A 26,914-nucleotide genomic window follows, 5' to 3' on the forward strand; every position below is an offset into this window, starting at 1 on the left:
TGATTTATTGATATTTTATAGCTATTTAAGTGCTACAACACTTTATTGAAAAAATTATTGAAAGATAATGTATACAAAATCCTGCCAGTTCTTTTAAGATTGATGAGATCATCTATTGTTGAAAACTGATGCGCTCTATTTCATATAATTTCACAAAGGTTGAAGATTTCATCTTTCCCCTTAATAGATGCAATATACATATGATACTCTTTCAACGATGCACAAAACATCATTGACATTCTTCTGCATTATTTGAACTTTCTCAAGAATGATTTTGTATAACTTCTCCGTCTTGCTTATTAGGTTAATGGAAATATTGGTGAAAAATTCAGAAAATACTTAAAACGTCATTTAGACAAGTTTCTGATTTATCTTTTCATAATGAAACTGTCCTACTTGTCTACTTTGAACATTTACACAAAAAGCTGTATAAACCTTCTACCAATTTCCATTCTATCAATCCTGTCCTCTCCCAAAGATCCATGAGTTCCCCTCCTTATCACTCAACTATGTCCCAATTATCATCTACCCAGACCACCCAATCTCCTCTGGTTTTCTCCCCAGTTCTGCCTTCAGACCTCAGATCTTCCCATCAACCTCTCCCTCAAATTTTCTCCTCACTGCTCATACCTAATCATTCTGCATCCTATGGTCTTCTCCCCAACATTTTTCTCCCTCTGTATGACTGAAAATCACAAAAGAAAGGCATGTATTAAGTGTACGAATGAATGTATGAACTAAGTCCAGAATTGGTCATTATAATGTGTTCATTCCTCAGTCTCACACAAAACTGGTGAAGAATGCAACCCACCCCCCACCCCCACCCATTCATCCACAAACTTCCTTTGCCTTCTCCCAAGAAATAAAAAATTAAAGAATTAGCAGACCTGTCCTTTCCTGAAATCTGCAGGGGCCAAGTTATATCTATATATATATAGATATATATCTATATATATATATCTATATATAGATATATATCTATAGATATATATCTATATATAGATATATATCTATAGATATATATCTATATATATATAGATGTATGTGTGTGTGTGTGTGTGTGTGTGTGTGTGTGTGTGTGTTCCACATCTTCTACATTAGGCTCCCTGTTTTCAAAAAATAACTCTGGTGGAAGGTTATTAGAATCCCTTGAGATAGCAAACAGTCATTATTAGCTATTTATATTATTTCTCTGGAGGTTCTGTCTAGTTTCCACTTGTCTCTTGGCAGGGTATCAGAAAAACATCTTTTAAAAAAAATAAATCCCAGGGACACATACATAACATGCAGTAAATAATATCCTTGAGCATTAATCACAAATTATGGATTACCACTTGATTTGTTGTTCTAAGGCAAAAGAATATTAAATATTCCTGATATTTTTAAAAGACAAGAATATGTGAAAAAAGAACAGAGCCAGAAATATTGACAAGTGACATTATGACGTGATTAGTAAGTGGACATTTCTGTGGAGGTACCAGAAACATCCATTAACTATACACTTTGCATCCTACCACTGAGTCAGTTCTGTATCTAATCTCCCTTGGCTTTTTTGACCAGTATGCCACAATGAACTTCGACATGCTAAGGATCTCTGTGGACTGCATTAAGTTCATGCCCTGAATTAAAATCAGAAATCTTGTGACAAATTTTCAGAAAACTGAAATGAAAAAAATATAAAATGGAAACACTCAACCTAATCAATATTGTGAAAATAGAATAAAAATAACCTACATTGATGAGTCACATCTGACCTTTGGTTTCTGTTGAGTTGTTTTCATTTTAATCAGGATAGAGTTTCAAAAAATAATTCTCTGACTATAGGCATTGCTGGTAAATCTAGAACATATCAAACATCTTTATATGCCCTGACAAGTTCATGGTCGTCCTTCATCTAGAACTATTGTAATTCTGTGCAACAATTTAATATAGCCCTGATAATCTGGAATTTAATTGTTTGGAAATTTTGATGCTTCACGATCTGTTTTTTTTAATTAGTCCAGAGTGTAAATCATGTAGTCAAGAACATAAGTGAAATGTGTATCATAGATGAGTTTAGAGTGTTAGTATATTTCTTCTACCCTTAAAACTAACTATGTTCACTGGAACTTGTTATTGCACTATTGTGTAACATGCAGAAAACAAGTTTTATTATTGGGAAGTTGTGTATGCACTCACACAATTAAGATACGGAGACGTGATGCTTTCTCATCCTTTACTTCTATTAGACTAACATGGCTAGTGAAACACAAGCTTATTATATATGGAAGGGTGACATCATGATGTGGGTGTCATGGTGTCCAGCAGGGGGCGCCTTGAAAACAGCACATCTTCATTATCTAGCCAATATGCAGAAATGATTTTATAAAAAGCCGAAGGAGTTTCATTACTATAACCACCACGTATCACCCTGAATGAGATAACAGTCCTCAATAGCAGGTGAAGGTTAAGATCTTCATAGTTAGTGAATTCAGTGCCATACTGCTCATTGGACATGCTTTCACACTATTGTCCCTGGAGTTCAAATAATCTCCAAAATGCATTATTTACTTCATAATTGGGATGTCATGGATGCACATTTTTCATATTCAATGTGTATGCTTGTCATGTGATAAAAGTGGATATTACCAGGACTACAGAGTACAAGGTTTTGGGAGATGTGGTGCTTCTCAGTAAAAGTTATTGATCAACATATATATATATTTTATCATTTTGGCACTTTATTGACTTTACAGTTTCAAATGCTTTGCACATCCTTTTGTTACTTATTAGGAACATTTATTTTCTTAATAATTCACATGGGCCAATAAAATGGCCTGCTGGAATGGTGGAATGGTGCTCTCAATTCCCATGAGAGGAAGAAGGCAGACTATTTTTTTGTAAATACAATTATTATTTTCAACATCGATAGTTATCGTATCTCTAAAATCTAAGACAATCCAGTCATATGCGTCTTAGCTGTTACATAAGTGTTAGAGAAGATGTCCTTTCTGTAAAAAGGTCAATTACGTCTGTTAAAAATAAAGGTGATAAGCTGAAGATCTGATTATCAGCTGAAGTGGCTTGTATTTCACTGACAGCTTTTGTTTTTCAAAATGACTGAAGTTGGTTGCAAATTGAATGTTTTGATAAGTAATAATATTACTGTTTTTGTAACATTGCAATATATTTTCATACACAGTCATTTTTTTCTGACATTCGTTTGTGAGATAGTTAATGAGGCATCTCCATTTCACATGTTAATTCTTCACAGGTTTTTCTAGTTTGAAAAAAGATTTCACTTTATTAGGAGACATTCACAAATGTGAATTTTACAAGGATGAAATGAGAATTTATTTAATACTACAGAGGTGTTTATAGATGTATAATAATTCATATTCTTTTAAAAAGGGATATAGGTGGTGGTGAATTTAAAATCGATAATGTTGAAAGTCAGAGGTAAATTCAACATGGTTATTGCCCCCATATTTCCATTACATAAAGGAAGGCTGCCACCAGAAAGATGAAGCTGAGATGTATTCAGATCCTGCTGTTGAATGCTTCATTGCCAGAACTGTGGTGGAAGAAACCTTCAAAAATGTGAGATGAGAACTAACTGTGACAGATTGGAAACAGTATTAAAATATATGAAAGTTCGCTCCAGCTGACATTTAATCAATTAACTTATGATTTACAGCATAGATGCTCAAGGTGGAGTGTACGCCCCACCAGTGGGACGAGGGAATATTTTGGTGAGGCGTGGGGCTTAAGAATATTTCAGTGGGGCGTAAGAATATTTTTAGAAATAATTAAAAAGTTGGATTGGAAAAATAAACTCGTTTGTGTGAAATATTTGACGCACCACTGTCAGTACCACACAATTGTGGTAAATTTCCAAGTAAAATCACTTTGTTCTTTTTATTTTCATGTGTTTTTGCTCCTCTGTTGTTTCTCCATTGTTTCTCTTATTTTAACTGTTGTTATCGTTAGTTAACATTATAATTATATTTTTTCTGACCAGTCTTATTATCACCCATTCCAAATGGTCTCATTGGTGATGAGGATTCCAAATTATCTCAACAATCAAGTCTCTGTCCATATCCCTTTACTTTTTCAGTTCAGTAGTGAGTGAGACCTGTATCTCTATGTATCTTTGTGCACTAGTGTATTGATGGGGGTGGGGGGTGTCTGCCCCAGGCACCAGCCTGAGGGGGACATCAAAATCAGAAAGAAATAGGGACCCCAGAAAGAAAACCACGAGCCTAGGGCAGTTTTGTTGCATTCTCTGCGAGACAAAATGTCAGAAACCACACTAGTGTTTTTCTTCCCATGTTTTTTTTAGGGTCAGTATTTTTCCTTTGATTTGATCATTAGTTTCATTCCATTTTTCAATTCTAAGACAATAAAATATTGATTAATCTGTTTAGGGAACTCAAACTGTTGTATTAATCTGTTTCAGGGAGCTTGCACTGTTGTATATTCAAAATGAGCAGACCAAGCAAGCAAAAGGTTCATCGATATTCATTGGAGTTCTTGAAGGTTGGGTGTACACGATGAATGTGCACCTTATTGCCTATTATGCCAACAGACTGTGACAAATGAAACAATGAAAGCAGGTCGTCTTGAAGCTCATTTAGGGGTAAAACATCCTAACTATGTCTATTCAAAATTGGAATATTTTAAATCACTGAAAGAGAAATTTGAAAATAAATAAAAAATCATTTTATCATTCGCTGTGCAAACTATAGCCCTGAATCGTCCACTGGATTCAACATTGGTTATACAGGAGAAGCCAGAGAGTGCTAGTGGATGATTGCTTCTCAGCCAGGAGACCTGTGATTAGTGGAACACCTCAGGAATCAGTGCTGAAAGCATTGTTGTTTGTCATTGATATCAATAATCTGGATGATAATGTAGTTAAGTGGATCATCAAGTCTGCAGATGACACAAAGTTTGAAGGTGCTGTGGACACTGAGGAATGCTTTCAAAACTTCCAGAAGGATCTGGACCCGCTGGGAAAATAGGTTGAAAATTGGCAGATGCGAACTTAATGCAGACAAGTATATGGTGTTGCATTTTGGAATTAGAAACCAAGGAAAGAACAAGAAATAGGAGCAGGAGTAGGCCATCTAGCCCATTGAACCTGCTCTGCCATTCAATGTGATCATGGTTGATTGGGTGGTAGGCTTATTTTCACCTACCTGCCTTTTCCCCATATCTCTTTAAGTCCCTTAATATGAAGAAATCTATCCAACCTTGCCTTAAATATATTTACTGAGGTCACCTCCCCTGCTTCAATTTTCCAGCAAATTCCACAGATTCACCACCCTCTGGGTAAAGCAGATTTAAATTTATTACCCTAAATCTTGTCCCCTAGTTCTGGTCTCCCCTACCAATATAAACAGCTTTCCTCAATCCCAGGTGACTCAATCTCTCTTCATAGGCCAACCATTTCATCCCTGGAATCAACCTGGTGAACCTCCTCTGCATCACCTCCAAAGCCAATACATCCTTCCTCAACTAAGGAGTCCAGAACTGCACACAGTTCTCCAGATGTGGGCTCACCAGTACTTTGTACAGTTGCAGCATAACCTCCCTGGTCTTAAATTCAATCCTCTAGCAATGATGTCCAACATTCCATTTGCCTTCATGATAGCCTGCAGCACCTGCGATTCATGCACAAGCACTCGCAAGTCCTTTGCACTGCAGCATACTGAAATCAATTGTCATTTAAATAATAGTGATCTTCCATTTTTATTTCCAAAGTAGATAACCTCTCATTTACCAACATTGTATTCCACCTGTCAGACCCTTGCCCACTCTCTTAACCTATCTATATCTCTCTGTAGACTCTGTGTCCTCTGCACAATTTACGGCAAAAGGTTAAACAGGTTAGGACTTTATTTCCTGGAGCATAAAAGAATGAGGGGAGATTTGGTAGAGGTATACAAAATTATGAGGGGTATAGATAGAGTAAATGCTAGAAGGCTTTTTCCACTGAGGTTAGGAGATACAAACCAGAGGATATGGGTTAAGGGTGAAAGGGGAAAGGTTTAGGGGGAACTTCTTCACAAAGAGAGTAGTGGGAGTATGGAACAGGCTGCCTGCTGAAGTGGTGAATGCAGGCTCAATTTTCACATTTAAGACAAATTTGGACAGATATATGAATGGGAGAGGTATAGAGAGCTATGGACTGGGTGCAGGTCAGTGCAACTAGGCAAGAGGCGGCAAAACTTGCTTTAGATAAGAGCCACATACAATAAATTTCAGATGTTTGAGAGCTGCAAGTCATGAAAAAAATATTACATGCACATTTTTACTCTTGCGTGCACATTTTGTTACAAAAAATGTATTTAAATATTAAGAAATACAATATACGTAATAAATTTGTATTTGTTTCAATAATCAAAAAGTACACATACATACCAAATATTTTCAAGATCTTAACTGATTATTGTGAGTCTCCAACTTGGCTATGAGTTGTTGAAAACCCAGCTGATATGTTGACAAGACTGTATGATTTGCTCTGTCAGACGATGACTTGTAAGGGTCATAATACTTTGGCTTCACAAATCTCATTACAAAGTACAGTGATTCAAATCAATATCTTGTGCTGAAAATTGAGATAAATCACACACTGGTTTGCTTTATTTCACAATTTTTTACTTCTGGAACTTGCTTCCAGAACTCAATTGTAGACTGGGATTTATGGATCACCTTTTGACCCAGATCTTCCAGTAAATTCTGTTTGTTCCATTTCCATAAGAGGTGAATCTATAACCAGAGCGCCAAGAATTAGACAACCATCAGCGATAGCATCCGTCATGAATGGATTTACAGGAAAGGTAAATCAAAGCTTCAGTTCTGCAAGTCCTCAAACCTGCAAGGAAATTATCAAGCAATCCTTGTAATTTAATTTATCTTCACATTCTTCCAGTTTATGGTCTTTTATTTCAATATCAGGGAATCTCTCCTTTGGAGATTGGGAAAGTTACTGAAGTTTCTTGACTATATGTTTCTTTGGAAAAACTCACAATTTACAGCTTCCAGAATAAAATACAAGTTCAGAAACAATCCTATCTTTGGAGTGCCAAGTTGGGAATTTGTAGATGTCTCATTATATCAGTAGGGAACATTCGATCTTGCATCCATTCCTCATTTTCCAGATGAAGATCGAAGCTTTTCTAAAAGAAAAGTAATAATCTATTCCAACAGATCCACAAACCTACCCAGGACATTGCTAGCTGACAGCCACTTCACATTGTAGTAGAAAGAGACATCACTGGATTATCTTCATGCTCCAGTTTTCAATAAACTTTTGAACGTTCAGTAGGTCTTCCCATTTAAGTGTATTAAATTGACAATTTCAAGGACAAATTTCATAACAGTCCCCGGAGCATCGGGAGCTTGGATGGGCGTGCTGACGTAATAGTCTGCAGCCAAGGTGTCAGGAGCTCAGATGGGTGGGCAGCTGGAGCATCAGAAACTTGGATAGGCAGGCAGCTGGGACCTAGGTGAGAGTCGGTGCCTGGGGCGTAGGAGCTCTGGTGGATGGGTGGACAGGGTGTCAGGTACTTGGATGGGTGGTTGGCCAGGGCCTATGATATCGCAGTTGGGGCATCGGGAGCTCTGCTGGCCTCAGCCAACATATTTCGGCAAGCCACTCATTACATGAGGCTTGCGAGCCATGGTTTGGCTACCCCTGACTAGGCATAGTTTTGCACCGACTAGAAGGGTGGAAGAGCCTGTTTTCTGTGCTGTAATGTTCTATTGAACACATAAAATCTCTCAATAAAGTCAGCACCATTCTTGACAGTGATGTCTACAAATATCACACTTTGGCTGCAGTGTGCGCTTCCCACAAGGGCACTAATGCAACTCTTTGCTTTTCATCAGCACTTCTTAATTCTGGAATTTGTTACTGAAAAGAATAAATGTAATAGCATTGATTGAATAACTTTATGTTCCCTTGAGGTCAGATATACTTTCTTTCCATCTTCATTATCTAGCCAATATGCAGAAATGATTTTATAAAAAGCCGAAGGAGTTTCATTACTATAAGCACTGAAACAATTCACGGAGAAGTCTCTTCCAATTTATCCATGGCAATTAATGATATGCTATAACTGTGGTTTTGGCAGCTCCATTTACAGCACCCTCCATAATGTTTAGGGCAAAGACATGTTTTTCCTTTATTTGCCTTTGTGCTCCACAGTTTTAAATTTTCAATCAAACAATTCACATTTAATTAAAGTGCACATTCCAGATTTTATTCAAGGTTATTTGTATACATTTTGGTTTGAGTATGTAGAAATTACAGCACTTTTTATGCATAGTCCTTTCATTTCAGGGCACCATAATGTTTGGGACATTTGGCTTCATGGGTGTTTTCAGGTATGTTCATTTGCTTTGTTGGTGCAGGTATAAGAGAACTAGGCTTGCTCCTAAGCTCTTCATCACCTTTGGAGTCTGCAGTTGCCATTTTTCAACAAGGATCAGATGCTAAAGAAGCCATTATGAGGCAGAAAAGAATAAAACAGTAAGAGACATCACTCAACTCTTAGGATTGGTTGGAACATCATTAAGAAGAAAGAGCATGCTGGTGAGCTCAGCAATCGCAAAGGGACTGGGAGGCCAAGGAAGACCTCCACTACTAATGACAGAAGAATTGTCATCAAAATGAAAAACAAATCCCCAAATTCCGCAGAAGACTTCATGAACAGAAATACACTGCAAAGTACAAATCACTAGTTCGCCACAGAAACAGGAGGCCCAGATTACAGTTGGCCAAAAAGTATTTAAAAGAGCCTGCCAAATTCTGGAAAAAAGGTCTGTGGACAGATGAGGCCAAGATTAACCGGTATCAGAGTGATGACAAGAGCAAAGTGTGGAGGCGTAAAGGAACTGTCCAAGATCCGAAGCATACAGTCTTTGCCATGGTTTGCATCTTGCAGTGCACCCTCTGTATTTCTGTTCATGAACCCTAACTCATCAACTAATTGGTGAAGAGCAAGTTTTGCACAACCCCACCACCACCACCCCAACAGGAGTTTGCTGACGTGGAAAACATTCCTCATCATCGCTGCATCGATCGGAATTGTGGAAGCCTACAACACCTTCCTTAGGGTTGCCTACGAATACACCAGCACCAACAGACCTATATGCGAACTCTAGCACACACTGTTGAGGGACTTCCACACGTCGATCCTATTCAGTAATACCGAAATCAACTGTTTGCACGAACTGCCTTCAGTATTCTGATGTGGGGGTGGGGGCGGGGGATACGGGAGCCGAACGGCAATGACCTCCTACCTACCTCCCCATTACACAACATCATATCCAGGGTCCCTTAGGTGTGATGGATTGTTCATCAACTGCTTTTTTTTTCCTCCCTACAATTTGTCAAACACTAGAATCCCAACCCTGAGTGGCTTCCAAAATGGTGAACAAGGCTGGGGAATGTTGGTGCAGACGTTTTGATGAGCATTGGTCCAGCCTGTTGGTAGGGCACAGCGAGTGTGAGTGAGAATGGTACCCAGATTTTCCAGTGTCCACTGCCGAGGGCACCACAAAACTGGGGATCCCTGGATGCTCAATGGTACACACTGGATATGCGGACACTGTGACTACCCCTGGCTCCCCATGGGATGGTACGGCTGTTGATTTCCAGGATACATTATGCTTTGTATCCACTGCCTTAATGACCATGGGGAGCACCCAGCTTACCAAGAATACTGGGACAGAAGGGTAATCATAGCATCAGAAAGGTTCTGGTTGATTGCTTTCCCCTAGTATGGCACTGCCTGCCTGTCCCAGGAAGTAATCCAGTGTACTGGAGACGCTGACCAATGAAACGGTTTTGGCACTGTGGCATACGGAGGATGCTCTAACATGAGTGGCAGCAGAGGTGACTGCCGTCTACATGGTTATCTTGCAGAAACAGATGGCCCTGGGCTACCTACTTGCCGCTGAAGGTGGTACCTGTGTAATGATTAATTGGGGAATATCATTTATTTGGCTGAGCATATCAAGAGCCGGTGGGTAAAACTGAAAACTCAAGAGACCAGTTCCTGCATCACGACTCCTCCTGGGGAAGCTGGAGACCCTTTGGGGCTCTGTGGAGCTGGTGGGTTATTGCCATTCACTGGGTGACTATCATCACTCACGTGGTGGTGGGTTTTGTCTTTTCTGTTGTGTTTGTCACTTCATTAGAAAAGCACCTGGGCTGTATTGATGTAGGTAATGAATGGCGAGTGTTGTGGCTTCTGAGGAGTGGAATGTAATGTGGATTGTGGATGGTCATGTGACCTCTGTCTGGAACCTGGTCTGAATGTGGATTGTGAAGGGTTATGCAAGGTCTCCGGCTAGAACCTAGTCAGATGTTACCTTGCCTACCTATCAAGGTCAACCCCCACACACCTAGTCATTGGCCCCTTTAATGAAATCTGGGTCAGACTCTCCAGCTGATATGATGATGGAGAGTCATTGGTAAAATGTGCATAGACAAAAGGTTGGGAGTGATAGTATTGTGTGGCTAGAAATCACCTTCCCTCGTTTACAGTAGTTAAGGGGTATGCCTGTGGTGGAGATTGTATGTTGTAACTTGACTGTAAAGCTTTCTAACCACAAGTGATTGTGAGTGTGTCGTATAATCCGGCAAGTGTGTTTGTGTCTTTGATCCCTGTTTAGCTAGTCTGTGTTCAGACTCATTGCACTTGGGACTTTTTGAACTTGTTTCTTCACACATAACACCCTCCCAACATGCTTCACCTTTCAAAGGTCAGGATTAAATTCCAACTGTTATTGCTCTGTCAAACTGCACAGCTGATGTAAATCATGATATAGCTTATAAAAACACTAATCATTACCTATGACATCACCAATTTTCCACAAACTGAAAATTCAGGCCTCCTATATTCACATATTAATTTGTTTCTATACATCAAAACCTTGTGATTACCACTGGTCACAGACTTATAATCGGAAAAGCTCATCCAAATGTAGAGGCTAAAATTATATATAGTTTCTGTATTAGTATATTTACGATACTGCTTGTTTAGAATTTTTACCTATTCTGCGAAGGTCATAGAATGTCTGGGTTTTTTGATATGTGGGGGAGGGGAGGGGTCAGTTGTTGCTGTGGATCAAGCAAGAAGTCTTGTTTGATGGTCAGTAAGAACATGTTTCGATAATGTATGTTGATTTCATCCTCAAGCTATGGTATTTCAAATATCTCAAGCTATCTTAACTATTTCAAGTTATCAAGCAATTTCAAAGAATTGTATTAACAATGTTTCTACAACTGAATAAATTGTATATTATCAAATAGGAAATGCAACACAATTTGGTTATATTTACATAAACTGAACTTATTGTTGGATTACATTATGGAACAGAGAACGAGATGAGTTAAACCTATAAACCGATATTCAGAAGAGAATAGGTCTACACCAATTTTGGATAAACTTTGCAAGTTTGTTCTGGATCCCATGGGCAATTATCTTTAGGACAAACCTTCCAGGTAAGACATTGTGCATTTGGTTAACATCTACTGCACTGCTTAGATTAATATGCATGTAGTTACTTTCCATCACCCCCCCCTTTCAAAAATCAAATTAGTGAGTCCCTATTTTTCATGAATAAAATCATGACCCTTATTTTTTTTGTCATAGTTTCCCAACCACCTGATTCAAGACTCCCTAACCTATAGTTACTTGGCTTAACAATACTGGGCCTCTTCAATAATGAAACAACATTTGCTATTCTCCTCAGCCTCAGAGATAACAATAATTCAAGAACCTCCATTAGCCCCACCACCTCCATCTCTCCCCTTCCTCTATCTCTATTTCTCCTTTCCTCCTCCTGTCTCTCTTTTTCCCATTTCCTCTGTCTCCATTTCTCCAGCTCCACATTCACAGAGCCACCTCTTCCTCATTAATTCTCAGCTCCCCTCTCCAAGTCCAATGATCACCTTTTGTCTGTTGGCCTATGCTCCCCATGCCCTTTCTTCCATCCTTCCACAGCCTTGATCTTCAGGCACCTGCCTACTTTTTACTTACACCTTGAAGAGGAGCTCAGCCTCCTATGGATGCTGTGAGACCTGATGAGTTCGTTCAGTATTTTTGTGGTTTTTACTTTTTTCACATTTACAGGAAAATGTCTACTTAAAAAAGACTCCCAGCTGTTCTGTGTTGCTTTACATGTAAGCAGTTGTGCCCGTTTATTTCACTCCCCTTAGGGGTGGCAGTTAGTGTAGCAGTTAGCATAGTGATTCCCAAAGTGGCTGTTGTCACCCCCACGGTGAGGGATGGAAAGACCCAAGGGTGAGGGCAAAAGGGGCAGTCAGGGGGCGTGAGGAAAAAGGGGGCATTCCGAACCTTCAGTCTTGTTAGTATTCAGTCTGCTGCAAAATTTAAATAAGCGCAGCGCTGTTACAGTGCCAGCGACACGGGTTTGAATCTGACACTGTCTGTCATGAGTTTCTACTTTCTCCCTGTGCCTGTGTGGGTTTCCTCCCACCCTTCAAAAGGGGGTGAGGGTGTAGATAATTGGGTGGCACAGGCTCATGGACCGACTGAAAGGACCTGTTACTGTGCTGTGTAGTGTAAAAAAAATTTTTTAAATTTAATCCTCTCACATTTATTAAAATCAACCTTTCCCTAAAATTACTACCTTAACTCACAGACTATCCTTAACCTAATACTCTTTAGCTACTTGAAACTTACGAAATTATCATCACTAGCCCCTGAATACAGCCCGGTGAATCTGCCGTGCTTGCCCAGTTTTTTTCCCCACACGAGATTGTAGAATAGAGCCCCTTCTCTAGAAGGAATAGATGGCTTATTACAAAAAAAAATAGGATCAGAAAATTTTCCTGGATGCAATCATGTTATGAGCCCAGAGGACCCCAAAACCCAGCAGCAATAGAAATTCACCAAGACAAATAGTTACATAAACAAAAGTTGCTTTTAATAATCTTTAAACATGCAAACAGGATCAAACTTTATCTTATTACTATTAACTTAACCTAACTTAACACCCTTCTAATTCTAAGCACACGTGTATGCAATGTGTGTGTGTGAGTTCAGAAAACTTCTTTGATTCATAGTCCAGTCTGACTTCTCCAAGTTCACTGGTTGCAGGCAATTCTTATACTGTGCACAGAATTTAACATTTATGAAGTTCACCAGGTGTTGGTGCTTGAAAGGTAAATGGTTACCATTCAGGAAGGTTCTTGTCAGTTTTCAGAGAGAGATTTGTTGCTCACTGGACACCCACAACTGATTCCTTCTGATCAGCCGCTTCCATATCTTGCTGAAGAAACTTGCCCCATCAGGGTTTTCCAGATGATAACCTCTTTCTTTCAGGACACCACAGAGTTCCTTTTATGTTTCTCTTATTTCAAGTGAAACATTATACAACTGTCTCCTCTCGTATGGCCCACAAGGGCTTTGACCAGGCTGAACTAAGAATTCACAACCCATCTTCAAAATGGGGTTTTTCCACAAGCTTCCCAGCTTGTCCTGTTCTAGTCCCAGATGCTGCTGCTGAACTGTAGAACTGAATTCTCTCTTTCTCTCACACAGAGAAAATCATATGACCCTCTTAGAATAGCCAACTGCACTCAGACAGACTGCAGCTCTGGACCTGATCTTCTGAGTTCTGGTGCTCTCCAAAAACAATAATCCATTACTCCATAGCATGTCCAATTCACACCTACTTTTTGGCATTCTTCAAAGTTTGTGCAAAGGCACTTGGAACCTGAATTGTCTGGTTTGAGCAGAGTGTGTTTTGAAGTGTTTGTAACTGTATGTGACGTAAACTTTTTAAAAAAAAAACCTGCCACAATTTATCTCCTTTAAAACATACCTAGATAAAATATAACATAATCTGTCACAATCACCCTGTCCAACCCCTTCGCACAATTCCAATCAATATTGAGGAAGTTGAACACTCCCACTGCTGTCGCTCTGTTGTTTTTGCTCGTATTGGAAGCAGATCCCGGTCTAACTTTGCAGGCAAACAATATCTGCTGTGGGAACTCAGGGGCGCGAACACAAACAGTGGGAGAAAGAGAATGATGGACATTTCAGGCCGCCGCAGCACCCGCTTTCAGGTCGGTCTGGAACGCACACTCCAGGAACAGTTCCAGCCCCGAGTTTCTGCATGGGCTCCGCGCGCCTCCTCCTGCTGTGACGTCAGCACCTGCACTGTTCCAGGACGGTCTGGAACGCACACTCCAGGAACGGTTCCAGCCCCGAGTTTCTGCATGGGCTCCGCGCGCCTCCTCCTCCTGTGATGTCAGCGCCTGCACTGTTCCAGGACGATCTGGAACGCAAACTCCAGGAATGGTTGCAGCCCCGAGTTTCTGCATGGGCTCAGCGCGCCTCCTCCTGCTGTGACGTCAGCGCCTGCACTGTTCCCGGACGGTCTGGAACGCACACTCCAGGAACGGTTCCAGCCGAGTTTCTGCATGGGCTCCGCGCGCCTCCTCCTGCTGTGACGTCAGCGCCTGCACTGCTCCAGGACGGTCTGGAACGCACACTCCAGGAACGGTTGCAGCCCCGAGTTTCTGCATGGGCTCCGCACGCCTCCTCCTGCTGTGACGTCAGCACCTGCACTGTTCCAGGACGGGGCGGGGCTTCCTACCGCAGGAAAGCCCATTGACAATGCCCAGCTGCACGCGGGGAGGGTCAGAGTGCGGGGTTGTGCCCTTGACCGGACTTGGTGTTCGAGTCAGGGTCCGCCTCTTGGCAGCAGGCTGCTGAAGGGCGCGGGGAGACGGGTGGCAGTCACGCCGGAGGCGGGGGTGAGGCGAGAGAGGGAGAGATGGTGGACGTGTTCGCAGGGCACACGCTGGTCAATAAGAAGGGCGAGGCGGTGGACCCCGAAGGGGCTCTGAAGAATAAAGTTGTGGGCCTCTACTTTTCCGGGGGCTGGTGCCCTCCGTGCTGCGACTTCACGCCGCGCTTGTGCCAGTTCTACACCGAGCTGGTCGAGGAGTCGGTGCCGGCGGCGCAGTTCGAGATTGTCTTCGTATCCTCGGATAAGAGCCAGGCCGACATGGAGAACTACATGGCAGCGATGCACGGGGACTGGCTGGCACTCCCCTGGCAGAATCCGTACAAAACGTGAGTGTGGCTGCTGCTCCTGTCTGTGAACAACATGCGCAGGAGATGGGTGCTGGAACCAGAGGAAATCAATTAATCCAACACTTCAGGTCCCAGACTCTTCGTCAGGAGAGGAAGGGTCTCGGATCTGTCAAGTTGACAGAAACTTGCTGAGTGCTTTGGTTCTTAAGGACTTTAAACAAATCGAATTGTGAACCTGAAGTGCCCACTATGTACCTGAGATATCAACCATATAAAATGGACTTCTTCATCACTTGGCACAGGTGACTTTCCACTGCTTGTATCAATTGATCAATCCTGCACGTTGTCCAGGAGCCTTGCCGTATGGCGTGGGCGATCATGTCTTTCCATCCATCACGGTCTCTGTGATTGTCCTCACCCCTGTTTCACACCATGATCTTAATCCATCTCATTTTCATTATTCTGTCTGCCAACCTGTACGTACAGTAGAGTAAAAACACAATGCTGGAGAAACTTAGTTGGTACTTTATAGATGGTTCAACCAACGTTTCGGGCTTGAGCCTTTCTAGTTTATGTATCTTTATCTTTGCTCTAGAAAGTACACTGTTTAACCTAAAACTGGAAAATCTGTAGACAGCGTGGTTGAAGTAACCAAGATTGTCTGCTGGCTTTTGTGTTTTACCCCTATACTTGGGCGTACTGGACTGATCAGTAATGTGATGGTAGTGGAACAAGGACAATAAAATAGGACAGGGGGGGAAAAAAAACAATGGGTGTTCATGATTGCAAAGTGAGTGGTCAAATAATTAAGATAAACCCAGAATTAACCAGAAGGACCTAGAAGTATGCAAACCCGATGTAGGCAAATGGGATTAATGTAGATGGACAAAAATGTCACCGTGGACATGGTAGGGCTAAAGGGCTTGTATCTGTGCTGCATAATTCTATGACTATTTGTACGTTACTGTGTCCTTCCTTAAGGCAATTATGTTATTTTGCTTTACACCCAATATTGTTGGTTTTGGAGGAGTCAAGAAGTAACAAAGTGTAAGCTCCTTTTCCACTGGCACCTTGTCCCAGGAATTAACGGGGAATTAACTGGGACAGGGTCCGGTGGGAAAAGAAAACAATCAGCACGCCAATGTCAAATCGTGTCGGGAATTGATGGCCTCTACCCCTACTCATATCGCTGGTCTCAGCTGATGCTGGCATGCTAATTAAACCAGTGGAGAAAGGACAGCAGAAAGTTGTTTGTCCCTGGTGATATCAAGGTGAACTTTCTTTAAAGATAAAAGATTGACAGTTATGCTGTGGCTTAGTGTGGTCCTTTCTAATTTAATTATGGAAATTGAATAAGATTCTTGTTGATAATGATTCCACATAAACATGGTCTTGGTATCAAATATCACATTCATTATTACATTTGATGGGCAAAAATAGTTGCAATTGATTTGGATCTCAGATTTTGTATTGTCATTTGAGTCATTGTGTGTTATTCTCCAATATTCTCCACGGACTGTGACAGATTGTGTTAAATTTTATATTGTATATAGATATGTTTTAATGGAGATAAATTATGGGGTTTTTTTTCAGTGGATGTTACAAACACTTCACAACACAGATCTCATTTAAAATACCAGAGCTCTGCTCAAGCCAGACAGTCCTTTGCACAAACTTTGAAGAATACCTCTAAGGACTTCACAAGGAGGTGTTAATTGGACAGGCTCTGAAGTAAATGGATTATTGTTTTGGAAAGCAACAGATGAACAGACTCAGAAGATTGAGTCCGGTGCTGCAGTCTGTCTGAGTGCAAGAGGGTCATGGGACTGGAACATGGCAGGCTTGTGGAAAAAAAACCATTTTGAAGATGGGTTGTGAGTTCTTAGTTCAGCCTGTTCAAAGCCCTTATGGTCCATACAAGAGGATGTATAATGTTTCGTCTGAAATAAGGGAAACCGAAAAGGCATTCTGTGGTGACTTGAAAGAAAGAGGTTATCATCTGGAAAACCCTGATGGGGCAAGTTTTTTCAGCAAGACACTGAAGTGGCTAATCGGAAGGAATCTGTTTGTGTTCAAAGAGCAACAAATCTCTCTCTGAAAACTGACAGAAACCTTCCTGAGCGGTAGCCATTTACCTTTCAAGGACCAAAGTCTAGTGAAGATTCATAAATGTTAAATTCTGTGCACAGTAAAAGAATTCTCTGATATGGGTGAAGTTGAAGATTGGACTGTGAATCAAAGAACTTTTCTGAACTTGCATACACATTACTCGTGTGCTTAGAATTAGAAGGGGGTTAAGTTAATAGTAATAAGATAAAGTTTGATCCTGTTTTCATGTTTAAAGAAAATTAAAAGTAACTTTTGTTAAAGTAACCATTTGTCTTGGTGAATTTCTATTGCTGCTGGGTTTTGGGCCTGTCATATTACCTTTTGAAAAATGACTTTAAACTTGAAAGGATAGAGTTGCTCTGCTCTTGCTTGTGTACATATTAATCCCAGGCCACGCTTTTTAATACATTATGATGACATTAAATTTATTATACCTATGCTCATGATTTCTGGTCACTAAATTAGTCTTTTGTATCTTAGCAGTGCATTTAATCAATCATTCAAAAATAAAAGGAAGATTTGCATTTCTAAAGACCTTTCATGATAACAGAGACAAACCCAAAGCACTTTACAGATAAAATAGCATCTTTTGAAGTATGCTTATTATGGAGGAAAGAAAAACAATGCCTTTTTTTTAAACACTGCAATATCTGTTAATAGTAGTGAGCATATGGAGGGGGAAAAAAATAACAGGAGTAAATCCCTTGGCTTCACTATTCATTGGGGAAGGTTAATCTGATCCTTAGCCTCATTTATTTCTAAATCCTTTGAAATGCTTGTAATAAATGATCAGATTACCTGTTTGAGTTGATAGATAGAGATTTACTCAAAGTATTGGGAAAGCTCAATTTTCATCAAAATTATGGCCTTCATTGTGTGTTTTATCTAAAACAATAATTAGAACTGAACAAACAATTCTATTTATTTAGCATGGATATCTTTGTATTAATTATAATAAAGATCCCATCTTTATTGATAAACACCATTTATTTGGGAGTCACTTTCTCGGAGAATCTTTCCTGGACCCAATACACTCTCTTTCATTGGCTTGGCTTCACGGACAAAGATTTATGGAGGGGTAATGTCCACGTCAGCTGCAGGCTCGTTTGTGGCTGACAAGTCCGATGCGGGACAGGCAGACACGGTTGCAGCGGTTGCAAGGCAAAATTGGTGGGTTGGGGTTGGGTGTTGGGTTTTTCCTCCTTTGCCTTTTGTCAGTGAGGTGGGCTCTGCGGTCTTCTTCAAAGGAGGTTGCTGCCTGCCGAACTGTGAGGCGCCAAGATGCATGCTTTGAGGCGATATCAGCCCACTGGCGGTGGTCAATGTGGCAGGCACCAAGAGATTTCTTTAGACAGTCCTTGTACCTCTTCTTTGGTGCACCTCTGTCTTAGTGGCCAGTGGAGAGCTCACCATATAACACGATCTTGGGAAGGCGATGGTCCTCCATTCTGGAGATGTGACCTACCCAGCGCAGTTGGATCTTCAGCAGCGAGGATTCGATGCTGTCGGCCTCTGCCATCTCGAGTACTTCGATGTTGGGGATGAAGTCACTCCAATGAATGTTGAGGATGGAGCGGAGACAACGCTGGTGGAAGCGTTCTAGGAGCCGTAGGTGATGCCGGTAGAGGACCCATGATTCGGAGCTGAACAGGAGTGTGGGTATGACAACGGCTCTGTATATGCTAATCTTTGTGAGGTTTTTCCAAACTCTTTTGTGTAGTCTTCCAAAGGCGCTATTTGCCTTGACGAGTCTGTTGTCTATCTCATTGTCGATACTTGCATTCAATGAAATGGTGCAGCTGAGATAGGTAAACCGGTTGACCGTTTTGAGTTCTGTGTGCTCGATGGAGATGTGGGGGAACTGGCTGATGGAGGACCTCAGTTTTCTTCAGGCTGACTTCCAGGCCAAACATTTTGGCAGTTTCCGCAAAACAGGACGTCAAGAGCTAATGACATTGTAAAGAAAGCACATCAGTGCATCTACTTGCAAGAAACACTGGAAAATTTCTGCAGATGTATGGTGGAAAATGTGCTCAAAAATATCTCTTGTAGTTGATAGATGTCAATAGTTAAATATCTATCTATGCCCTGTACTGCAGTGATTGACTTCCAACAATCACAAAAATAATCCTTTTGCACTAAGGTTTTTCCCAAAATAATGAATGCCAAGTTTTGTACCTCTTTGATGACACATTTGGTCAAATGTAGTCACTTTCAATTAACATCTGGATCTCAGCTATTTGTGCCACATTGAATCAAAGATGGAGCTGTATAATCCTGAAAAAAAAACACTAACTAGGTAATGGCAGCTTTTGGCAAATGCCACATGTTACAAAATCCAACCAGCAACCACAAAGAAGGCGTATCACACAGGGGTAAAGATGAACAATTAATTTGTTAACAAAAAATTCACCTTCAAACTTTAATTCAAAATCCCCCCTTTTATAACAATACCCACTGGTTACTATGCAAATCTCTATAACAGTGTAAAACTAATAAATTCCCCAGCCTAAATATAACATATGTAATTAAAGTCTAAGTTCTATTTCCAACCAGCCCACAGAAAAACTTCGACACAAGACTCACAAAACTTCGATCTCAACCGAAGCAAAGATCATAAACAAAATTCAGTTTGTTTGGTAAACTGAAGCCAAAATATCTTTGAGAGAGAGAGCACAAAATTCAAAGTTGTCTTCTTGTGTTGCTTGCAGAGAGAGGAACAATGGCTTGGTCCAGATCCTTCTGGCTGCCTTCAGAATGTTCATCCCTTTTAAAATGCCCAACATTCTACTGTGTATCATTATTACTAGTGTTGTCATATCTCATGGCCTTGGCTATATACAATGTCGTTAACTCATTCTCATAATGCGTGGACCAGGTCAAATAGGCGATGCTTGAGAGGAAGCTCAGATGGATCATGACTGGCACTTCTGGTCAACCATTAGTGTCAAAGGCAGGCTAAGGTATTTGCAGTTATATTTTGCACTCCACGATCTGTTGAGGGTGGACATGTCCCTGGAACATGCTAGTTGTTTAATTGTTTACTGCCAGAACTTCAGCTCCTCAATCTGAATTGTTGGTTATGAGGTTGCTCATTTTTTAATCTTTGCATACTGTTTGATTCTGTGTTGCAGTATTTTCAGGTGGCAAGTTTATTTTTAGCAACGTGTGCAGCTTGGCCTGGTTTCCCTCTTGCACTCACTATTGAGCCAAGTTTAATCTTCTTGCTTGATTGTAATGGTAGAGTGAGGAATATGCTGGTCCATGAGGTTACAGATTGTGATGGAATTAAATTCTGCTTTTAATGGTCACAGCACCTCATGAATGCTCAATTTTGATCTAAATTCAGCACAATTGAAAAGCAAGAGAACAACATCATAAGATGTGGAAATTTAAAATAAAAACAAAATTTTGAAAATAGTTAGTAGGTCAGAGAGAATCTGCATTGAAGAAACAGTTAATATTTATTGTCAACTTCGTTTGAATGAAAGATTTTTTTTTAAAAAACCTGAAATATTAATTTATTTTTTTCACTCATCCTGCTGATCCAACATTGTTAGTTCCACACAAACATGGACCATGCTCTTGGCATGAAGACCCCTGCTTTGAATCCATGAGGATGATGTTATTGAAGGACATTAAAGTACCCATACATAGTATATTCTGCATTCTGGTTACTCTACATCTTCCATTTGTTCAACGTGGGGTTCATGAGCAGCTATGGAGTCATGTTTACATTGGATTAAACATTAAAATATGACAGCATTGTGCAGGCCCTTCGACCATCCATGTTGTGCCGAACCATATGAAAGTGCTAAACCCTCCCTATCCTATAACCCTCTCCTTTCATCCATGTGCCTTTCTAATAGTCTTTTACAGGCCCCTAATGTTTCTGCCTCTACCACCACTTCTGGTAAGGTATCCCAGGCCTCAACAACTCTCTGTGTATATTTTTTTAAAAAACACACAACTTACCCCTGATACAATTCCCTCCCTCCCTTAATCTTATACATATGTCCTCCAGTGGTTGTTATCCCACCCTAGGAAACAATTATTTAAGGGTAGACATTGACCAGTAATTAGACTTCATCTTGCCTGGGTAACAGTGTACTGCTTACGTGTGGATTTATCCTCCTGGTGGGATGGGACATAGTCTTGTGAGTTGGCTATGAATGTGACTATATTTGTCTGTCAGGATGTTACGTGATTAGCTTGGGAGTTGGCTTTCCTAATTTAAATCGGGATGTTCTTGAGGATGGGTTGTTGCAGTAAGCTGAATGAGACCACAAATTTGGCAAGTAGGTCTAATTCAGACTAGGAAAGAATATTATATTTAATAGATAAAATTATTAGTGTAGTAATTTCTTCAGCTTCTATTATTAAACTTAAATATGCAATTGCAGAATATTCAGTGAATTGAATTTAAATCAGTGGTCTGATTCAAAATCTGAATCAATAGTCATTCTTCTGTAAAGTACGAGCAAGAAGAGATGGTGAGCATAGATTGATTAAATGAACAAAAACAATGATATATTATGTGCTTTATTCATTTTCGATTTGGAAAAGATGGATCAGAATATTTTCTTGAGCAAACAACGAGAAGCTGGAGAGACTCAGCAGATCAAGCAAATGGATAATCATTTTCTCGGGTCAGCACCCTCAAACATTAGCTGTCTGTCTTTCTCCATAGAAATTTGTGAGCTCAAGATTGTTTTCTTAATGCTAAATCTACAAAATGTGAGCAACTATGACGATACAAAGGAATTTGTGCATCCATGTGGATAATTAATGAAAATCTAGTTCATCAATTTGAAAAACAGAAGTGCCATTTTTATAAATACTTAACAGAATTTAACCCTTTAATTTGATTAATATTGCCCATCCTTCAGAAATTTGAGCAATATTCTAAATAAGGTTTGTATTTCTGGTGAGGAAAATCAAAATGTGGTACACCTTTAAATAAGGCCCAAGTTAAAATATTGTGTCAGCTTAGCCAATTCAGATTCAACTTTTTTTTTTTAAAGTATTTCAAAGAATAGAACATAGAATATTACAGCACAGTACAAGCCCTTGGGTCCACAATGTTGTGCCAATATAAACATTTTTTTTAAACTAAACTTTCCCTCCCTCATAATCATCTTTTTTTTCTTTCATTCATGTATCTAAGAATAATTTAAATATCTGTATTATTACCAGTCTCCACAACCACCTCTGGCAACACATTCCCGTCACCTACTACTTCATGTGCGTGCACGTGTGTGTTTGTTACCCCTGATGTCTCCTTTTAACTTTCCTCCCCTCACTTTGTACAGATATCTTGTAGTCTTTGTTATTTTTGTCCAGGAGAAAGGTTCTTGTAGAACTCTAAAAGTTCTCTCATGCTTCTTTTCTCCCAAGAGAAAATCTGTAGCTCTGCTAACCTTGCCTCCTGAGATATGTTCTCCAATCTAGGCAACATTCTGGTAAATCTCTGGACCCTCTCCATAGCTTCTATATCCTTCCTCTAATAAGGCGAACGGAACTGGACACAATTTTCCAAGTGCGGTCTAACCAGAATTTTATAGAGCTGAAACATTACCTTTTACTCATAAACTCAATCCCCCAGGAAAACGAAGGCCAGCATTCCCTAAACCTTAACTACCTATCAACCTGCATGGCATCCTTGAGAGATCTATGATTTTGGACCCCAAAGCCCTTCTGTTCCTCCACTTTGTTAAAAATCCTACCATTAATCATGTACTCAGCTTTCAAGTTTGACCTTCTAAGATGCATTGCTTCCCCCTTATCCAGATTGAATTCCATCTGTCACTTTTTCACCCAACTCTGCATCTTGTCTATGTCCTGTTGTAACTGATGGCAGCCTCCTAAGCTATCCACAACACCTACAACCTTGGTATCATCTGCAAACTTGCTTACCTTCCCTCTACTTCTTCGTTGAGGTCCTTTATATAAAAAAATAACAAAGAGCAGGTATCTCAGAACAGATCACTGAGGAACTCCACTAGTCACTGCAGAATACCTCTGCAGAATACATTCCATTTAGTACTACCCTCTGTTTTCTGCAGACAAGCCAATTCTGAACTGACACAGTCAAGGTTCCATAAATTCCATACCTCATGACTTTGAACGAGTCTACATGGAGGACCTTGTCAAAGGCCTTACTAAAATCCATCTATTACCAAATTTACCATCCTACCTCTTTTGTTACTTCAAAAACTCAATTTAGGCTCATGAGGCATGACCCATCCCTCACAAAGCCATGCTGACTATCCTTCATTGAAATGCTCATATACCCTGTCTTTAATAATCTTCTGCAATAGTTTGCCCACCACTGAAGTAAGACTCACAAGTGTATAATTCCCAAGATTTTCCCTGTTACCTTTTATTTTAAAAATAGAGAGCGGATAGTTAGCGTAGTGGTTTGCACAGCTCTGTTACAGCACCAGCGATCGGGTCCAGGGTTGAAATCCTATGCTATCTGTAAGGAGTTTGTACATTCTCACCTTTTCTGCATGGGTTTTCCTGGGGACTCCAGTTTCCTCCTATCATTCAATATGTACTCGGGGCTGTAGTTCAATTTTGTGTAACTGGGTGGCACAAACTGGGCCAAAAGGGCCTGTGACCATGCTGTATGTTTAAATTTTAAGAAATTGCCATTCTCCAATCCTCTGGTACCTTCTCTGTAGCCAAGGAGGGCACAAAGATAGTTGCCAATATCATGGCAATCTTTGCCCTTGCTTCCTGTAGTAACCTGCGGCCAGTACTATGGATACTATTTCCAAATATTTTCATAAAGATCCAGCACTTAGCCTCAACATGCTTCAGCATGCTTCTTCTATTCCGACTTCACCACAACCAAGGTCCTTCTCTCTGGTGAACACTGAAACCAAATATTCATTTAGGACCTCCCCTACTCCTCCTTTATCTTTGTGGCCCTGCCTTCACTCTTGTCATCCTTGTGTTTTCCTTAATCATACAGAGTACTTTCAAAAGCCTTATGCCCCCTTCTAGCTCTCCTACAAGGTAAAGCAAACACATGTAACCTGAATTAAGGTGCCAATCAACCATGATTGAAGGATGGGCAGAAATTTATAAAGATTCTTGGAGCACAAGGGTTTGTACACAATGAGTCATTATGGAACCTTAAGAATAAACTTGAGGATGTGAAAAGAACTTCAAAAAAGAATTATTATAAAATGAAAATTGAGCTTGATGCAAGGTTTTTGATGTCATGTTCCAAACTGGGTAGTTTTAGTCAAAAGTCATCTCTTGTTGAAATATCAAGTCTGTATTTGGATTTTATCAAGGAAACTACCTTGTTTTACAACGTTCAACTAAGCATGTTGAGGGCAAGGCAATGAAAAATATTTTGGCCTTTTCCCATAGTTTTGGAAATCTATTTGACAGATCACTCTTAACCTAAAAAAATGTTTTTTTTAATTGATTGAATTTGTGGAGTGGAATTATATTACTCTGAAGACCAACCTTTCAAATATCTACATAAACATTGGTGGGTTATTCCTTGAGTGGATTTAATATCCAATAGATATTGAGATTTAACAACATTCTTTCCAGTAGATCTGTATTTGCTTCAGGTCATAGATTCTCAAGGTGGGGCATGGAGCTTAAGAATATTTTGGGAAATAATGAAAAAGTTGGACTGAAAAAATAAATGTGTTGGTGTGAAAGATTTGACTTGGCACTACTGTCAGTAAAACACAATTGTGGTAACTTCCAAGTAAAATCACTTTGTTCTTTTTATTTTCATGTGTTTTTGCTCTTCCGATGTTTCTCTTATTTTAACTGTCATTATCCTTGGTTAACATTATAATTATATTTTTTATGACTGGTCTTATTTCATCCATTCCAAATGATCTCATTGGCGATGAGGATTCCAAATTATCTCAACAATCGTGTCTCCGTCCATATCCCTTTACTTTTTCAGTTGAGTATGTATCTTTGTGCACTAGCGGGGAGGGGTTTTCACCCCCGGTGCCAGCCTGAGGGGGGGTGCCAAAACCAGAAAAAAAAAGAGACCCCGGAAAGTAAGGCAAGAGGCAGTTTTGATGCACTCTCTGTGAGAAAAAATGTCAGAAACCACACTAGTGTTTTCCCCCCCCCCCCCACCATGTTTATTAGGATCAGTATTTTTCCTTTGATTTCATCATTACTTACATTTTTCAATTCTAAGACATCATAAAATATTGATATTTCAGGGAGCTCATGCTGTTGTATTAATCTGTTTCCGGGAGCTTGCTCTGTTGTATATTCAAAATGAGCAGACCAAGCAAGCAAAAAGGTTTGTCAATATTCAGTGGAGTTTTTTTTTTAAAATATTTTTTATTTTTCACACTATGAACCATATCAACCAAAACATGTACAAGCGTCTCTCATTAAATTTACAGTTGTCTTTTCTCCCTTTTTTACCCCTTTCCCTCCCTCCCCTCTACCCACCCCCCTCCAAAATCCATAAATATTCAACATATACAATAAAACCATAAAACAATATCTTCACACAAATGAAAATAAACAAGAAAAATGCGTCATCTATCTATTACACACTGAATCTAGTCATTTGTCTTCTTATTTTCATTCTCATTTTAGGGGATGGAGGTCATAGGCAAGCTCTCTCTGATATGTTCCATGTATGGTTCCCAAATTTGTTCAAACATTGTGACTTCATTTTTTAAATTGTGTTATTTTTTCCAATGGAATACATTTATTCATTTCTGTGTACCATTGCTGTATACTCATGCTCTCTTCCATTTTCCAAGTTGACATTATACATTTTTTTGCTATCGCTAAGGCTATCATAATGAATTTTTTTTGCACTTTATCCAATTTGAGGCCTAATTCTCTACTTCTTATGTTACTTAAAAGAAATATCTCTCGTTTTTTTGGTATATTATATTTTGTAATTTTATTTAGTATCTGATTTAGTTCTTCCCAAAATGTATTCACTTTCGTACATGCCCAAGTTGCATGTAATGTTGTTTCCATTTCCTTCTTGCAGCGAAAACATTTATTCGATAATGTTGAATCCCATTTTTGAGGAGTAATGTATACCCTGTGTAACCAATTATACTGTATCATGCATAACCTTGTGTTTATTGTATTCTTCATAGTTCCAGAACATAACTTTTCCCATACTTCATTTTTTCTCTTTATGTTTAGATCCTTTTCCCACTTCTGCTTAGGTTTATAGTTTATTTCATTTTCTTTATCTTGCAGCTTAATGTACATGTTGGTTATAAATCTTTTAATTATCATTGTATCTGTAATCACATATTCAAAGCTGCTTCCTTCAGGTAATCTCAAGCTGTTTCCCAATTTATCCTTTAAATAAGCTTTCAATTGATGATATGCAAACATTGTACCATGAGTTATTCCATATTTGTACTTCAACTGTTCAAATGTTAATAAATTATTTCCCAAAAAAACAATTTTCTATTCTTTTGATTCCTTTTCTCTCCCATTTTCTAAAGGAAAGGTTGTCTATTGTGAAAGGGATTAGTTGATTTTGCATCAATAATAATTTTGGTAGTTGATCACTTGTTTTTTTTCTTTCTACGTGAATCTTCTTCCAAATGTTGAGCAGATGGTGCAGTACTGGTGAATTCCCCTGTTGCACTAGCTTTTCATCCCACTTATATAGTATATGTTCAGGTACCTTCTCCCCTATTTTATCTAGTTCTATCTTAGTCCAGTCTGGTTTTTCCCTTGTCTGGTAAAAA

General features: G+C 39.7%; 1 protein-coding gene across 2 annotated transcripts in view; it reads left to right on the top strand.

Moving 5' to 3' along the window:
- Positions 1–14,260: 14,260 nt before the first annotated feature.
- The window catches only part of nxnl2 (nucleoredoxin like 2), a 57,888-nt gene continuing 45,234 nt past the window's right edge, over positions 14,261–26,914 (top strand). Inside the window, exon 1 of one of the 2 annotated variants that reach the window (XM_069929011.1) lies at positions 14,261–15,110. In XM_069929011.1, coding sequence (XP_069785112.1) covers positions 14,809–15,110 — 302 coding nt within the window. In that variant the 5' untranslated portion in view covers positions 14,261–14,808. The remainder of the gene's footprint in view (positions 15,111–26,914) is intronic. The other variant, XM_069929001.1, reaches the window with a different exon arrangement.

The sequence above is a fragment of the Narcine bancroftii genome, chromosome 1 (assembly GCF_036971445.1).
Source record: "Narcine bancroftii isolate sNarBan1 chromosome 1, sNarBan1.hap1, whole genome shotgun sequence".
NCBI lineage: Eukaryota > Metazoa > Chordata > Chondrichthyes > Torpediniformes > Narcinidae > Narcine > Narcine bancroftii.